Here is an 18335-nt window from a genome sequence, read left to right as displayed (position 1 = left end):
CAAAAGGTTTTACTTATTAAAAAAAACTCTACAAGCAAAAAAAACCTTGTCTTTTTACTAAATAGCATTTTGTAAATAGTTAGGAGCTTTGATTGAGAAGCAGCGTGCATTTTTGTTGCGCTGTATGAACAGAGGTAAGAAATGCTGTAGGCTTCGCAGGAAAATCAATGGCACTGATAATGTAAATACGACAAAATAAGTTTATATCTTAGCACATTTAAAATAAAGATTTGTGTAACATCTGAGAACCTACCTGTTGTGTAGGTGTATTTTGTGGAGAAAGAGGAAAGGAATGAGGACAGGGATAGGCACTTAAGGAATACTGAGCTGTGGAGCTCATTTGGCAGGAGTGCTGACATGCAGGAGACTTTCAGTTCCCTTCATGGTGAAGGAAAGAGATCTTGCTTAAATTCCTAAGGTAAATAAGGAAATATTACAATCAGCCTTTCTGTATGCAAATATCATGAAATGTTAGAAAGATAGAATCATGACCAGGGTTTCTCATTACTGGGGCAGTTGCTTATTTAGATCCTGCCTGTTGTACATTTAGGGTACTGCTTTTGAAACGTCAGATCCAGAGACTGCTGCAAGATATATTTGATGTTATGTCCCATAGAATTAAAAAATTTCTTCTGAGACCAAAAAAAAAAAAATCCTATCTAATGTAGTTTCTTTAGGAGTGCACTTGAAATAGCTATTGACTTGAAGTACATGTAAGTATATTTGGTATTTTGTCTGTATTAGTGTCAGACATGAAAATCTCAGCTTTCATTTTAAAACATTGATCTTGACCATTGGCCATATTCAAAAGTTGAGACGTGGTAGAGACAATCAGTGTTGAGAAGCAAAATACACATCGGGAGGCTCTAAAACTGCTTTGCAAAATTAGGTGTATTTTTTTTTCCTTTGAGAGAACACTACTGTAACAGAGACATTCTTGGATGTGTTCTGCCAAATCTGTCTTTAACACTTCATGTAGTACTTACCCTTTGATTCTGAATGCCCATCTAGACTGTCCTAGTTTTGCCAATAGTCAAATGTATACGTCCAGTGGTTTGATAGTGACTTATGAGTTCATGCTGTATTGTGGTTCAAAGCCAAAGAATAAATACCAATAAATGTATGTCAAGGAAAAAGCTTTTGAACCTTTATTAAGAATACTGACATTGCAGCCTACCAGTTTCCATGTTCTGCTTGCCTTTGCAGAGCTTTGCCAACATGTAACATCAGTATAACATGTATTCTTCCAGTATACTTCTTCAAAAATTTCAGTTGAAAATCAGACTTATTTCTATTATCTTGTGTGTGTTGCTCCTTTCAGAAGTGCATTAGGGAATATTCCTGATGACTTTTTTCTTTCCTTAGGTAGAAAAATTTTCTCTGTTTTTTCCACAGGCATGATTTAAGTGCAGTTGTGGTTGGTGCCAAAAGTCTAATGTCTCTAGATACTGATTAGGAAAGATAACGTGACTCCAGATAGATTTATTTTATCAGAGCTGTGGTACTATATATATCTTTGCATTAGGCTTTTACACTGAAAAGGCTGCCTTGAGGTTTAATGGAGATGTAATCTCCTGCTGAAGGATTTTAAGAATAGATTAGACAGATGTCCATGTGACTCTATTTCTGTGCAGGAAGTCAACCCAAGTGTTCTTTGCAGAGCTCCTTGTGTCTTTTTTTCTGTGTGGTTTACATTTTCAACACCTGTTTCTGTTATGATTGATGATACAAAGGACAGGTAATTACTACAGAGAGACATTATTAGAAGTAAGATCCGTTGGTAATTTTTCAGAGGAATAACAGCTCACTTGTTTGAGCCACCAAAATGTCCAGTGAGAGACTGCTGCGCCATGATTTCACTTCCACGCACCGAGAGTTCCTCTCTCATTTCATTTCTTCATCACAGCTCTGAGCAGGATTACTGTGGACTAGTTTAATTAGTCTCAGAGAGAGTAAGTTATGAAAGCTGTTTTATTTTCTTTTGTGGCTTCTTCTTTAAGGTGAGAGTCCAAGGATAGACTTACACAAAGGAGTCATAACAACAAGGCAATTCTCAGAAGACAGTGGAGATCTGGCTGCCCTGAACCATCTCTGTGACCACTGGCTGGTCTCCTAAATTCCAGAGGGTTAGAGGAATTTCCTCTTCCTTTGAAGAGCTCAACTCATTCTGACACTGAGATTTGAGATGTGAAGAAGCTTGGTTGCTTCTTTACCTGCCAGCACAGGTGTGCAAATGTCTTTATTGATAACAGTAAATCCAAGGCCAGCTACAATCTGGTGACTGGATCTGTTCTGGCCCTGGCTCACTCTGCAGTGTTCAGATTGAAGGTAGCTCTCCTTATCAAATTGAGTCATTTTGACAAGCAATAGCATCAAACTACTCTCTCCTCTCCACGTTATAAAATTACTTTTTATTTAAGTAGTTGAAGCCAGGAGGCAGTAAATTTCTCCTGCTCTGCCCCGCTTCCCCAGTGGACTGAAAGCAGTTTTAGAGCTTGTATTTTTACTTTTCTACCTCATTTCATTTGGTATTTTGAATTTTTTTTCAGTACAGCTAAAATTTGTGATGGTCAATCAGAACCACTTGCAGGTCAAGCAGAAGCTGGATGACTACTCCAGTGATTTCTCTGCATATGTTATGAAGTAATTATCTAGTATATGTTTCTGTGCTTTCTTGAATATTTTCATTGACTGTAGTTGTTTTCATTTATTAGTATAGATAATTTTTAACCTGGGGGTTTTTTTGTTTGTTTGGGTTTTTTTTTTGTTTGTTTGTTTTTGTTTTGGATTTTTTTTTTTTTTTTTTTTTTTTACCTGTTTAATACTGACAGTTTTTCTGAGTTATGAAAACACTCCGAGAAGGGGATGTTGTTCAGTCTTTCTCAAAGCTTTCAAACCTCTGCCCATCATCATGATTTCTGAGTGAGAGAGGGGCAGCAGCAAGGTCCCTGATGTATCACAGACTATTTAAGTCAGGAACTTTCCTATCTTTGGAGAATAGGGAAGCTCCTGTCACACTGTGGATACTGCTGTAAGGTGAAAAAGTAGTGTCTGTATTTTGTCTTGCACCTGCTACTTGAAGTTACTGTTTCATGAATCCTGTCATCAGTGTCAATGTAGCAAATACTCCCGGAAGCCTAGAAGGAGTGGTTCCCTCTAATTTCCCTGTGTCTAGACACATTTTTTTCTTCCATTATAGACACAAGACGTGCTCCATCAAAACACCTGGACCACTTTCTGTGGCTGTTTTTTTAAGGGCTTTGTTGGAGGGTGAGAGGTGGGATTTTGATATTATTTTGTTAAATTACTGTGACTTGGGATTTCTCACGACACAGGCAGTGCTGTGCTAATGTAGGTGCTGAAGCGAGCAGAGCTGTGTATGAGTTGAAAATCTGAGTGTGTTTGTGCACAGGGAAGTCAGACCTGGCATTGTCTGTCTGCTTTCCCTTTCCAGGAATCTGCCTGCTTTTTGCTGCTTTTCACTAACAGCCACATACAAGGGCATTTGACCTTTCCTTCATAATCCTCTAAAGGCTGCCAGGTAGTTTTGCATGGGTTTTTTGAGTTACTTCCATCACCCCATCTATGTATGGCAGCAGCAGCTATTTTCCTCATTCTGACATAGAAAAGTACTTGGGCAACTATTTATTTTTGTGTTAAAATGAGTTTTTTCCTGAGGTCCAGCTAAAAATTTAACAAATCAGTTCCCAAACAATTATAATTTAGTGTTTGGATACTAAAACTCACTGAATGTCTTGTTCCTCTGAGCTTCTGTAATGCAGCCATCTTAAATATATTATTAGTTTAAAAATACTTAAGTGGCAAAAAAACTATATATGTTTTCATTACAATAATGGCAAAATAACTGAAGAGGCTTTTTTCCCTGGCTTCTCCAACACAGTTTCTTCCAGTCAATAGTCCAAATGCAAAAATATTGAGGAATACCTTAAACAAAAAAAACAAAAACAAAAACAAACAAACAAAACAAAACAAAAAAAAACAAAAAAAAATCAAATTGAAAGGAAATATAGAAAACTTCATTCTTAGTTTTGTTGTGGTGGTTCGAAAAATTCTGCAACTATTAAAGATTCTGTTATTTTAAGAATATTTATACATAGCTTGCACAAACAAGGCAGGCATCCACTTTGTACTTGCTGAAGTGTTTCTTTTGGTGCAGCTGTGCTGTGCTCATCTGTAAGACCTGCAGCTTCCTGCACAGCAGGAGTGCAGTGGCCTGGGCAGGCCTGGGAAGCTGCTCCTTCCCAGCTCTTCTCCTTGCATGTGTGGGCTCTGACATCCCCCTCCCTCTGGCTGTGGCTTCAGGAGCCCTGACCTCGCTCCAGAGCTCAAATCCCATATTCCCTATCAACTTATGTTTGGTTCTCACCATTAGAATACATTGTACCTGCATTTGCCCACCAGTTAATGTAAGTTCATGACAGAGTCATGGAAGAACATATTTGAAAATACAAAGGTAGTTGTTTCTTTACAACATATATACTTGGAGTCTAATTAAGTTCTTAAATGCACCAGGGAACATGTAGGCAAATGCAGTAGAAATGTCATGTTTTCTTATGGTTCCTCTAGCCATAGGAGTTGAGTAGTGTTTGTATCTGAATTAAAGCAGTGACCAAAGTAAGTTGTTGTTTTGTTGGTTGTGGTGGTGGTGGCATCTTGGTGTTGTTTGTTTGTTTGTTTTTTGGGTTTTGGGTTTTTTTTTTGTTGTTGTTGTTGTTTTGTTTGGTGGGTTTTTCTTTGTTTGTTTCTGGGGTTTTTTGTGAAGGAGAGTTAATACCTATTTCACTGCAGTTGTAGTCTCTATTTTTGATAGAAATAGGCCTTGCAAATAGGTTTCAATAGAAATAGTGCATTTTTCTAGATTTGAGTCTAGTTTGGAACTACACTTTTCAGATTTGTTTTCCTAAAAGACAGGGCAGTCTACTGGTGATATGCTCAGCAAGTATAAATTGATATATCACCTTTGCCTTCAGAATAGCTGTTCAGTATCAGCTGATGTGTATAAAAGAATCTATTAGTACCTGACAAGCAAATTATGTAGGATTGGTTGTTTGGGTTTTTTTTAAATTTGTATCAGAACCACGGGAGGTTATTTGATTAATAAAACTGTAGTTTTATTTGTGTTATTTGATAAATCTCACTGTAGTAGAATGCAGCTTTCTTTTGAAGTAGATGAGATTTCCATCAGTTTTTCTTTCTAGACGAGTTCCATGGAAACTTATGCATATGTTCTAGATAAATAATTTAATTTGTCTACCAGTATCACCAAATTCTTACTGTTCAACAGTAAAGAAATTGTATATAGTGCAGCTTTTAAACATTCAGCAGCTGAATCACTCAAAACCTGCACAGCTGGACTTTGAAATTTGTCTGTGTTTCATATTAACAATAGTAGTGCCTTTGCCCAGAGGCAGTGAAGCCTTGGTCTGCAGAGGATGCACTAACCACAGGTTATCAAAGAGCTGCTGGGATGTGGAAGAGGTGAATTAAAAGCACACTTTTGACTGCTGCTTGTGGGTTTCCTCAGCTGGTTGTACTGTATGCTCCGTGTGTTGCTGAGAACGTTGTTTCCTGCGCAGTCGTCTTTCCCCACAGCTCTCCTGGTTTCTCACGGTTGCCCCGGGAAGGGTTTGGCTCAGCTGCTGCTCCTGTCCAGCCCTGTCCCCCAGTGCACAGCCCAACAGGAGGGATGTCCCTTCTCCTGAAAAACCGGCTTTGACTTCAGCTCTGCCTTTTCATGCTGTTTGTTCTGCCATAAGCAAATTCTTCAGGAACTTCTCAGAGAGGGGAATGCTGAAGCTTGTTTGCTGCATCAGAGGAAGCAGCATCAGAGGAAAGCTGCCTCTGTTGTGTGTGTGGTGCCTTTGGTGAGCAGCCTGAACCTGGTGCTGTGGGCTGAGGTGAGCGTCTACCAGCCAGATGTCACCTGGAAGGTCATGACTGCTTTAAGTCAAAGTGAAATAAATTGTGGCACATAGATCATAAAGAGAAGTGGGACAATAGACCAAGGCTTCTGAATAAATACAGTAATCTGCATCACTGATGGAGGTCCTGTGTGTGTATGGCTGAGGCAAAGGAAGAGTGTGATAAGAAATACCTGAAGGCTCAGCCTTCCCCTTTTCATATTGCTTTGTGTGCCAAAATCCTGTTTCTCTGGTTGAATTTTATCTTCCATCTGTGTTGCAGCTGGCAGTGCTTTGGAAGTTACTGCATGGGGACAGGGCATTTCAACACGTTTTTAAAAATAAATATTTCAAGATGGACTTTTATAGTCACAGAAATGGCTAAGTAAAACCAGCACCCTCTTCTTCAGCAGAGCAGCCCCAAGTGCGTATTCAGAAGTAAATTTTCTTTGTATAGTGACCCAAAGAAGCGTCCACAACCACAAACACTGTGCAACTGTCAATGAGTGAAGTGCAGTCTTGCCTTTATTGTGCTCTGTCAACAGAACTTAGCAGTGTTTTCTGATTGACACTCTCAATTGCTTGCAGTATTGCACAGGCCAGAGAGACTGCAGCTTGACATTTGGCACACAGGCTGGCTGTGGGAGGCTGGCACTTGGGCAGTGAGTTGTTCTGGATGAGTGAAGTGAACCAGAGTGCTCAAGAGAGGTCTAACTTTGTGCTTTGTGGTGCAATTGGTAGTAATTTTTAAGACAGAATTGATTGCAATCTTAGAAGATACATTTTATTTTTTTTTCTTTAAGTGCTGTTAGATCCAATTAGTAGTGGCTATTAAGGAAAATGGCCATGAACAGAATTAGAATTACTATGAAGAAGTAGTTTAGAAATCTCACAATATCAACCTTTTTATCCGTTTCTGTTTGTATAATTGAACTGTGGGTCTGATAATAATCTCTGAGATAGGTCCTCTTTTTATAATGTGTTAAAATAACCCTTAATTGTGAAACTTGACAAACATTCTTCCCTAAACAGACAAGAAACTCATTTCTCTTAAGCAAAGGAACTTGCCAATAAATGGTAAGTTCTCTTTGTTCTCCAACCCTGTCAGCAGAATATCATCTCTTATGTCAAAAGCCCGCTGAGTTAAATTAGTTTGAAGGATTTGTATGAATTTATAAATTATGTTTTTGAGTAAAAAATGATAAAAAGTGTCCTTGCATGTAAGTAACATAAAAGGAATATCATTCTTATAGATAATCCACCAGTCCATGTATAAGGAAAGTGCTGAAGAATCCTATTTTTGTTACAGGTTCACATATTTGAGAGGGTATTTTTTTCATTACCTGAAGCCCAATACTATAGTATTGTCCCAGAAATGATGTACAAAGCTTGGGCTCTGTTGTACTTTTTTACTGCATAATTTATTAATTAGTAAAAGCATATTGGATTAAGGTTTCAAAGGATATTAACTATTAAGTGATATAATCTGAAACTGTTGGCCAAGACTTCCTGAGTATTAACTTTGTGTGCCACTAACTTTATAATTCTGAGCTAATTCCCTATACCTAATTAGTGATGCTTTAGCTTATGCTGAGTAACACTTCTACCTACCAAATAGACTTGTTCATTTCCATAAATGTAAATTGAATAAAGAAGTACTGGAAGTGAATAGTAACAGGCTTCATGCTGCACTCTCTTTCAGTCATAGAAGGTGGGTGGTTGGTAGGTGGTCTTGTGCAAAGCAACAGAACAACAAGTTTAAAAATGTACAAAGTTCTCTTTCTTTCTTTCTTTTCATGTTTTAACTGTTAAATCTGAAGTTTATATATCCACAGTGTGAAAATGACTTCTTATTACCTAGATTGTAGAAGCATGTTCTCACTTAGAGAGAAATCTAAGCCTGCAAATGGTCTGTAGAGAATCTGGGATTTGATAGTATAAATGCTTAAAAAATTGTGCTGGTGATGACACTGCAGGTGAATTTCAACTTTAAACCAAAATATTTAATTTGATTTATTTGATAGTCTTAGAAGTCAGATTGTTCAATTCTTGTAAAAAGTCTGTAGATCAGTACAAATAATCTTGTATTCTGTAGGCTATGTGGTTCACTGGCAGAGTCCTAAAGAGATGACCTAATTTTTCAAATAGAAAAGACTTTTTGGCATTAACTGAACCTGGAAGTGCTCACCACTTTGGAAAAACAGGTCACATAGCAATTTAATGTGCACTCAGGAGTTTGATTCTAGACTCTTGGTCTTTTAAATATTCATTGTGCTAGTCTTAATAAATAGATGCCTAGGGAGTGATGTATGCATTGCAGTGAAAAATGCAGCAAACATATAAATTAGTAAGTGCTGTACAGATCAAGTCCATTTCTGAAAAACAAACTGATCTGCACAGCTGCCTGCACAGGTGTCCTTCAGGAAAACAGAATGGGTCAGCAAAGGAAAAAAGCCACGCAGCCTCCTTCTCTGTGACAGTTGTCATTTGAGTGCTTCTCTAGTCTTGCTAATGTTCTTGAGTGGAACCTGTTGAAGGAGCAGTGTATTGTTGATCTACAGAAAGAAGACATAAATTGACAATTCACTGACACAAAAGGCTGAATAACAGCCCAACAGCTTTTATCACTATGTGGTTTAGACTTTTCCAAAGTGCTAATTAAAAATAGCAATCTATCCATATCTAATAGCGCTTCAGACTGATACAATACTGTTTTGCACAAGCATTTGCTAATTAGTTAAAAAACATACAGTAGGTATTAAGCGTGGGTAATGATGCTTTGCCTGTTTCTCAATAATGTTTTGGATATTAATTATATTTTCAAAACTACACTGTAGCTAATAAATACTAAGCATTATTATTGTGGATGGGATTAATTTATTATGCAAAACTGCTGGGGTTGCATAAGTCTTTAAACACATTATGAATATTTCAGCAATGTTCATGCCTGATGTGCCCTGTGTTAACAGTCATTTGAAAACATATTTATATGTACAGAGGAGAGACTGTAATTTTTCATGTCTTTTGCTGGGGAGGATGAGAACTTGAACTGACCTCAGACCTCTTGGCAGATCTTTTGAGCTTTAGCTTTTTACTGAGATTCTTCTCAGCCTTATTTTCATATGCAACTCTTTTTCTCTAGGGGTAGCTGTAAATGTAAATGATCATAGCAAAACACTGCATTGTACATCAAATTTTGATTCTTTCTCTCATTTTTTTATGTCTCAGTAGACTTCAGTGGGATGTCAGAATATCAATAAATGAGTTTTTGGAGAATACAGCTCTGTGACTCCAAAGAAATATAAATCATCTATCAAAAAGTGTCTGTGAAGCAGTAATTTGAATTTATAACATGGATATTATAGATATAAGGCCAAAACACAACCATAGCAGAGAACCTTATAAAAACAAACTGTACTGTCAGGTGTATGTAAGCAGGCTACCAACTATTCACACTGCCAAGAGATGAAAGAATTTCTCTTAAAAACTCAATCATAACAACAGGAAATGTCAGAAGGTGTGAAAAGTCTGGGCTTTTCATCAATCAGAATATGACTTTGAATTATAACCTTGTCATGTGGCTAAGAAAAAAGGAAAATCTAATCCTAGACCATATCAGGCAATGAATCACCACCATTATACTCCTGAACTCTCCCCCAGAATACCTTATCCATCCAGTCAGCCTTATTTGAGAGAGATGAATTGCCGCCAGAGCAGGTGTGGGAAAAGGGGAGTTGACATAACCAGCACTTGGCAATTGTACACCGAGACAGGAACCGAATATCCGAGTTGGGGGTGCTGGGAACCCTTCCATCCAGGAGGGCTGCTGGTATCCTGGGGTGCCTCAGGAAGATCAAGGGAGGTGATCCTGCCCATCTTCTCACCCTCAGTGAGGCCACATCCAGAGTGCTCTGTCCGCTTGTGGGCTCCTCAGCACAAGAGAGACAATCTGGTACTGACGAGGGTCCAGCAAATGCCTACAAAGATGATGAGGGTCTGGAGCATCTCTCTTATGAGGAGAGACGAGGGACCTGGGCCTGTTTAAGCTTGAGAAGAATGAGAGGAGATCTCATCAGTCCACATAAGTATCTCAAAGATGGGTGCCAAGAGGATGGCATCAGACTTCTTGCAGTGGTGCCCAGCAACAGGACAAAGATCAATGGCCATAAACTAAAACACAAGAATTTTCACCTCAACATGACAAAGAACTTCTTTACACTCAGGAGGTCAGAGCACTGGAACAGGTTGCCCAGGGAGGTTGCAGATTCTTCCTCTCTGGTGACATTCCAAACCCACCTGGACAAATTCCTGTGTCCCTGCTCTGGGGAGTGGTTGGACTAGATGATCTCCTAGGAAGGGCCTAGAGGTCCCTTCCAACCCATTCTGTGATTCTGTGGTATTCTGGAAATAACTGCAGAGTGCAAGTGGAGTCGGTTCAACCACCATTACAAAAAGTAAAAAGAAATGTTATTTTTAAAATAAAAGACTATTAATTTGCTATAAAAAAGTCAGAATTTTTGAGCAGTTTATCGGGTAATGTTCTGGACTTGGTTTTCAGAAGGATTTGAGGGAAAAGTATGGAGAAGTAGCTTGTGTTCTCTCATGACCCCTAATTGCAAAGATGAGAGTTCATTAACAAAGATCCACTTCATTCCTTTGTGGTATGTTCCTTGCTATAAAAGACTTAAGACTTACTTAAGACACTGGCTTATACAACTAGAAAAATCTGTTGAGACACATTACTTGGTGACTCTCCTGCTCTAAAAGTGAAATGGATATGGTGTGCTCATTTTTGATTTTTTGCCATATTACAAAACCAGTAAGGGAAAAGGTACATGTTCATTAAACTTTATCTAGAGCAGTGTCTATGTTAGCATATCAGTCCCTGTGGTAGACCCTTTATATTGCTTTGGAACTTAAAAAATTCCAAAGGTACAAGTTAAAGCAGGCCCCTGACTTAATCCCTGGTATTTGTTGAGACCTAATAAATAAAATCCTGTTTTGTTGACATTTGATTATAAAAGATGCTGCTGAAGGAAATAATGATAGCCAACCTTTTGATATAATTGTTTCAAGAACCAACCTGCCTCTGATATTGCTTAAAACCATTGGTCCTTAATACCTAAATGAAAACTTGGACCATATATTGGTTGTCAGAACAAAAATTTTTCTGAGGCTCTAATCCATCTGAACCAATCTGGACATGCTGTACTCAAGTGCCAGCTCCCAGCGTGAGCTCAGATCAGATGGGTCATGTGAAGGTGGTCAGCTATCACCCAGCTGGTATGGCTGGTATGAAGAGCTTTATCCTGGAGGTTAGGAATCCTCCCTTTCCAAATACTACCTTTAGTTCCACACCTGAATCACAGCCTTGTGACCATGGATGAAGGCTTTAGGATAAACCATAAACCTTTTAGGTTTATGGTGCTTTGCTTTTAAGAGCATCCAGCAAAAAACCTCCCTTGTTAACTCTTCAGTGACCACGCATGTGTAAATGTGCCCGGCAGCATGCAGGGGATACATTTGTGTTCCCCAATACAGCCTCAGCATTTGCGTGAGCAAGGCCACACTCCTTTGGGCCAGAGGACTGTGACAGTCCCCAGCTTTTGTGAAATGTGTCTCACACCCTTCCTGATCCCCAGTGCTGTGACCATCTCACTCCATGTTCCTACAGCTTGTGCAGCACTTTGTTCAGGGTTACTTCTCTTCATTTACTTCGTTTTTTTTGTTTTCTTTTTTTTTTTTTTTTTGCCACTTGCAGATGGACAAAAGAGGAAGAAGTCACTGAGAAAGAAACTGGACTCTTTAGGAAAGGAGAAGAACAGAGACAAAGGTAAAATTAGTACATATTTGGTGATCAGGTCTTAGTTTTGCATATGAGATTTCTTTAGTCTGATATGTACTTTTTGAAGTAGAATGTTGTTGAGCTGATATACTGTCTAGGAATTTATTTTCACCTTAAAAAATATGTTTTATCTTTTTTGTTTGACTTCAGTATAAGTCAGATCTCTTCAACTGAAAGGTTTTGGTTTTGATTTGGTTTTGTCAGTTTTGGGGATTTTTTTTCCTGAGAAAAAATGGAAGACTTAAAGGACTGCATCTTTTCTCCAATTTTCTTTCTCCCCACTTTCACTATCCAGTGCAGAATGTGGTCTGTATAACATGATCCAGTTCTTTACCTGCATTTGTACTCTCAATTTACAAAGCACATAAACCCAGCGCTGCCCAAGCAAGTCAGTTGGTATGCTTTTCTTTCTTTAACCTTAGGAAAATAGCCATTGTTTAAAATACATAAATGCTTCAGTGCTACTGATCAGTTGGATTTTAGTAAACTCCACGTGACATGGATTTACGGATATGGTTGTACTCTTTTGTTTGGACACTAATCAGCTTTATGGGCTGGGCCTTAATCCCAGACCTGAAGCTGACCTGTAATTCAGAGCCATTTGAACTAAGTCTAAATACTGAGATGCTGGAAAGTGTCTGTGAAATTGCATGTAGGTAATTGTGCATCTAATTTTGAGTTCACTTCTGGAAAAGAAGTTCTGGAAAAATGGTTGTAAAATTCAGCATGGATATCCCAGTTTCACAAACATGCACTCAAATTCAGGAATTTGTGACAGAAGAAGTGACGTGGTTACTCTGATGTCCTCACTGTAAGTCTAGTTTAGCAGAAAAGTGGAACTTTGAAATTCCACTGTAAAAATTAACATCCCCATTTCCAAGTTAGTTTAGATAGTTGTCAAGAAGAAAATATTATTATTTTAATTTTTATTTGTTTGATGAGTTAAAATGCGTGATTATTATTTTCTTGTTTTAAAACTGGTTATGGAAAATATTTGTATTAATGTTTCTAAAACTGAATGTGCCCTGACGCATTGGTTTGATACATCTAGTGGTTTCCTGTATTATTACATTGCAAGCACCAAACTTCTAATTTGTTACAAGAATTACATGATATATGACTGAGGCCACATGCAGGAGGAGTCATTAAGGAATTAATTTAATGATTTAATGTCCTATTAATTCATTACCTTTGGTTACGTTGTAATTAGTCATTACATTGCTGTGGTTTTTTCTGTAGTTGTTCATTCAGATAAGAGTGCAAAGCAACATCATTCTGTGCAAAACCTGCTCTGCTTTCAGTGTGTTTGCCAGATACTGATCTTCATAGGGCCTGTGAGGTGCTCTTCTGCATCAGAAAAGGCTAACCACATCCTGCATTTAAAAATGTTTTATCTCTCACAAATTTTTGGTGTACTGAGAGCTTTCATCTTTCCTCCCTTAGGGGTGCCATGACTTTGGTCGTCTCTGTTGGAAGTTTCTCTTTAGCAGTTTTAGAGTTAAAATACATTTTGGCTTTTTTCTCCTCACATTTTTTCATTACTGAGGCAGATTTTAACAATGATAAACTGCTTTGATAATTCACCAAAGCCAGATTTTTGCTGTGTCACCCAGACTTGGCAGATCTTTGCAGTTGCACTTTCAGAGCTCCACCAATGGTCTGATGCAGTGCCTTGAGAAGTGAGAGTGTCCTTTTGGTGATGGATACAAATCCTTAACCCGGACTTGGTCTTTATTCTACTAAATTCTCTGTTGCCAAAGATCTTTCAAACAATATTTTTTTCTTATATTGCCTTGCATTCTTTTTTATTTCCTTACAGCTGTGATTTATTTCAGCTGACCTTTGTTTCTAATAATTACAGAGCTGCACCAGTTGAGCACTTCAAGATAATATTATTTTCTGCTATTACACTTCTGTTCAGGGATTTTCTTTTGTGTCTACCTTGCACAGTAGCATTTATGCTCCATTCAGTTAGTGGGTTTGGGGATATACCTGATTTTTATTCTGAAGAGTTTTCTGAGTGGACTTTTCCTTTTAATGCTCACTAGTTGCCAGTAAAGATCATCACTTTGTACTCATTCATCATTCTTTAAATTTATCTACTTCCTGGTTTTCAGCCTTGCTCATACTATCTGGTTACTTATACCAAGTATTTTTAGAAATCACTGTGCTGATCCTCATAATTTTAATTCCTTTTTTCTTATTATTATTTGAAATTCAGATGTTTCAAACATACTGCTTTTGTCCTTTTTTATCCTATCTGCTTTTATCCTTTTTCTCCCATCTCTCACTATCTTATTCTGAGTTATAGAGATGTTTTACATGCACTCTCCACTTATAAAATATTAGGAGCACCCTCTGAGAGGAAAATACCCCAGCACTTTTCAAACAATAGAACCTGTATTTCTCTCCTTCCTTTCGAAAAAATTTGGATTGGTCAGTAAGGGTCCAGGAAATTGGAAGGAGTCACATTCTGAACAGGTTATGTCAGCAGAGTGAAAAGAAAGGCCTATCTGCTCTTACTAATTGCCAACAGCAAATGTTAGGCAAAAATAGCCCAAACAGCAGCATATGGCATCTTACTTGTCAGGTTTTCTGGCCATGGTTGGTCCTGGTGTACTTTTCTCTGCCCTTCTGAGTTATTAAGGATCATCTGCCACTCAGGTACTTGCTGAGCAGACTTAATGCACGGCAGCAGAGGGAATGAGCAATCAGGATTGCTGGTTTGTGCCATGGGGGCCATCAGCCTGGCACAGTGGTTGAAAGGTGGCTGTTTTCCTGTGGGAAGCAGCAGCACCAGCATCTCTTGCAGCCTCAGGAATTGGGGGGACAGTATTGCTCAGCTTTTAGCTGATGGGTTAGCTCTGGAAAGAAAAATCTAAGGCCTTGTGCTTCTAGTCTCCATCAGGATGCGCCTGCTATGCTCACACCAGAATTGAGCCCCACCACCTTCCCTGAACAGTGGCCTCCATGTCACCTGAAGTCAGAATTAACCTCCCTTGACAAGCCTTTCACAGCAAGCTTGTTCTATAGAGAGGGTATTTTCCATTTCTGGGCAGCTGGTCCATGACAAACACTCCTCACTGTGAGCATGGGTGTGCTACACAAAAGCCTGGGAGCACACACCCACCCAGGTAGGTCCCTAGCTCTCATGCCTGAAAGGAATGCCTTCCTTCTGCTTATTTTGGGGGATTTGTGGTGGGCTTTTTTAGTAACTAGTCCAGCTGCACTGTTGTGAGGAGAAAACAAAACCAGGCTACAGGACATCAGAGGGGAAGCAGGAAAGCTGATTACCAGATACATCATATGAGGAGATGCAGCTGCCTTGATGCAGATTTCATTTCAAACCCTCTCCTGTAGCACTGATGTGCACTGAACTGCCCCAAGGTCTAGGTTTCTGGGGTTACTCTCTCTGCAGAGGTGCCCAGGACTGTTCTTCCCCACCCACCCCACCAGGTATCCATGCTTAAAAGGGATAACCAAAAGGAATGGAACTAATTTTTTCTAGGAATGTTTGGAGATTTAATAACTTATGTTTTAGGACTCAGTCCAATCTATGGAGTTTTTACTGTCTAAACCTCACATTTTATTTAGATGGATCAGTCAACCTGTCTGTTAAGTGAAAGTTTCAGCAACTTGTTGGGCTTCTGAAGGCCAATAATGACACCACAGTCGAATTTAATGCACATTAAATGAGTTTCATATATCTTTGTCCTTTTTTATATCTGTCAACATCTTGTTAAAAGTGGAAAAATTGTAAAAGAAGTGTTTTTTCAATTGTTATTACATCTCTGAGTAATTTACCAGAGCAGGATATAGCAAAACTTGCTGGATGTAAACAGACTAAACAGGAGAACAGCACTCCACCCAGACATTTAAACAATATTTTCAGCTTCCATCGTTCAAGTGTTTTTGCTTTACCCAGCCTCCTTGTTATTAATGGCCATCATGACCCTGGATCCTACTGTCTACAAATGTCTCCAAACACTGCCTTTGGCTGCTGACAAACAGTACTCGGGCTGAAGGAGCAGCAACATGTCTGTGCTGCTTGGGATAAGACATTCTCAGGATGCTGTGCCTGCTGGCAGCTGGATATTGTTCCCTTATGGATTCAGTGCTAATGCAGAAGCAGGGTATTTTGGCATCCCTTGCCAGTGCTATGGGTGTCAGTGTAAGCTGGCCTGCTTTTTCAGTACACACTGGCATTCCTGAGAGAGATGCTTACCAGAAATTACTCACCCTAGAAGATTTTATCAGTAAACCAAGGTTGTTTTGCCTTGGTTCCAGAAAACCCTACAGGTTAGCAAAGAGACCTGCTCAGAAATTATAATCACTTGTTAGGTGATTGCTTGAGTAACTGAGAATCATCCCTTTTGCTGATGTTTCTGCATGGAATGTAAATACCTGGCAGGTTCATCTGTGAGGCCTCAGCAGAGCTGCTGTGTAATCAGGACTTCCTGAGAAAAAGCCTTCCTGGTAACTCTGTGGCATATGCAAATCCAGCAGATGTTTGATTTTTCTTTAGTTCAAAATTCTTGAAAATGTCTTTTGTGTTTACTTCCTATTCATTCTCAATAAATTAAGATATTAATTAACTTTTGCATTTGTTCTCAATAATTCAGCCTATTGTGGTGTCTGAGTGTCTTGGCACAGCCTAAGGAGGGAGCTGAATAAATGAATTTCTTTTAAGCTGCAATAAAAAATTTCTTTTTTTTATTGTAGTTTACCAGAAATTGTTTTTTTAAAAAACATTTCCACCACCTTGCCATGCCTCTTTAAAAAACTTTGAATATGTTTCTCATGCTCTCTAGGCATAAATAAAGGGTTTTTTTAAAATCAACATTGTGTCATATTTTATACTGAAGTCAAGTAAAGTACCAAATTACCTCTTTAATGTTTTGTAAAAAAAGCCCAGACCTACTCCCAGAAAGAAGCATATGTAGTTGGGAGGGCTGTATATTACTCCTTGAAGGTCAGTGATCTCTGAGTAGCTGAAGAAGAGATTTTCAGCCACAGAACTGATGCTGAGAACATTGTGTTATCTCAAATCTCCTGGAGTCAGTGCAGGTTTTGAAGAACCTTCAGATGGAAGGAGTTTTAGAGTTCCCATTATGGACCGAGGTTTCTGTTTTCCTTGTTTTCTGCTTCCATCACTGTCTCTACAGATCTGAAATAATTGATTTCAGTTAGTGAAACAGAGTTACCTTGTCTGCCTAGCTGGGAAGATTTACTTAAAGACCCATTTAAATATCCCTTTAAAAGCTTGTTATTCTCTCATCTCTATTCCTGTCATTTAAATAGATATGGTACAAGCACCTTAGTCAATCTTGGTCACGGGATTTTAGCAACCCAAAATCAGCATTTATGATGTATTAAGAAAAAACTCCAAATGCTAAGGACCCTAACCATAGGTACTTTTCACTTTATTAGTATTGAAAGACTCATTAGAATCTAGAATATAGATCTCACTGGCTCCTAATAGACTGTTATGTTCTGTGGGATAGAAAGCCCTTTTCACCAGCTGCAACTTCAGAGAAGTCTTTTAAACTATGTTTGGACAGGGTAACATGAGGTCAGGTAAGCTATAACCATGTGAGTCAACATCCTGAATATTATCATTTGATTAGAAAAAAGGAGGATTTGGGATCACTGAAAGTCTTATTTGATCTGGCTAGGAATTTTTCTGTGACATGATGCTTTTTATTAGAAAATGATGATTTACTGCCAAAGATAGATTTCTTAGGAACATATCAGTTTCAATCAAAATTTTGTTAAACTTGCCTCAGCTGCAAGATTGACTTTCTGGTAAGAGAAATGATGCATTTCTCCAAAATAGTAAATTATCTCCTTTGCCAGTAAACACTGAAAACTGGAGTGTATTAAAAGTGGTGCAGGCTAAGGATAGGAGTCTGTTTCCAAACTGATTGCCCAATCTGCCAGGTTCTTTCACATTTTTACATTATGCTTTTTGTAAAATGTCTTTTTAAGCTGCCCAGTCTCCTCACTGAATAAGTGATCAATTTTTTGTTGAGTTTACAGAGAATAACTGACTTAGTAGCTTTGGCACTCAGTATGTTTACAACAGACCAAGGTTTGAGGCAGTGCTTTCAGGTACATTTCTTCATGCAATTGAAACCTCTCTGACAGAGGAGATCCCCAGCATACGTCTGTAAAAAGGCAGTTGGTCCTTTTACGTTTCTTGTGAACCAGAGCCTCAAACCTACACGTCTTGTGATTTGAGTTAGTGCCCTTTCTCTCCCATCCATGGGTTGCTAATTACTTCACAATTACTTCACATGGTACAGCTTTTCTTTTTTTAAGGAATCTGAAATGTCAGAAGGGCTAACATTCACTCTAATTACCTGTCCAGCAAGGAAGCTTTTGGGATTGAATGCTTCTGATAAGTGGTTGGTAGAACATGCTCCCTGCCACCACAGCCCGTGGTGCATGCACACACGCATTTTGGTGAGAGCTTGAGGCTGCAGGCAGTCTGCAGAGGGGGCAAGTGATTCTCTTAATTTCAACAAATGAGCAAAACTTTACTGGGTTTGCCAACTCTTTAATGTAAT

The 18335-nt window shown here is 38.7% G+C and overlaps 1 protein-coding gene across 2 annotated transcripts in view; it reads left to right on the top strand.

Moving 5' to 3' along the window:
- Nucleotides 1-18335, top strand: part of ARHGAP6 (Rho GTPase activating protein 6) — a 159476-nt gene that overhangs the window by 106802 nt on the left and 34339 nt on the right. For both annotated transcript variants that reach the window (XM_041416566.1, XM_041416567.1), the window contains exon 3: nt 11683-11754. In XM_041416566.1, coding sequence (XP_041272500.1) covers nt 11683-11754 — 72 coding nt within the window. The remainder of the gene's footprint in view (nt 1-11682; nt 11755-18335) is intronic.

The sequence above is a fragment of the Onychostruthus taczanowskii genome, unplaced genomic scaffold (assembly GCF_017590055.1).
Source record: "Onychostruthus taczanowskii isolate IOZ18803 unplaced genomic scaffold, ASM1759005v1 scaffold52, whole genome shotgun sequence".
Taxonomy (NCBI): domain Eukaryota; kingdom Metazoa; phylum Chordata; class Aves; order Passeriformes; family Passeridae; genus Onychostruthus; species Onychostruthus taczanowskii.
This window is presented reverse-complemented; position numbering and strand designations above follow the sequence as displayed.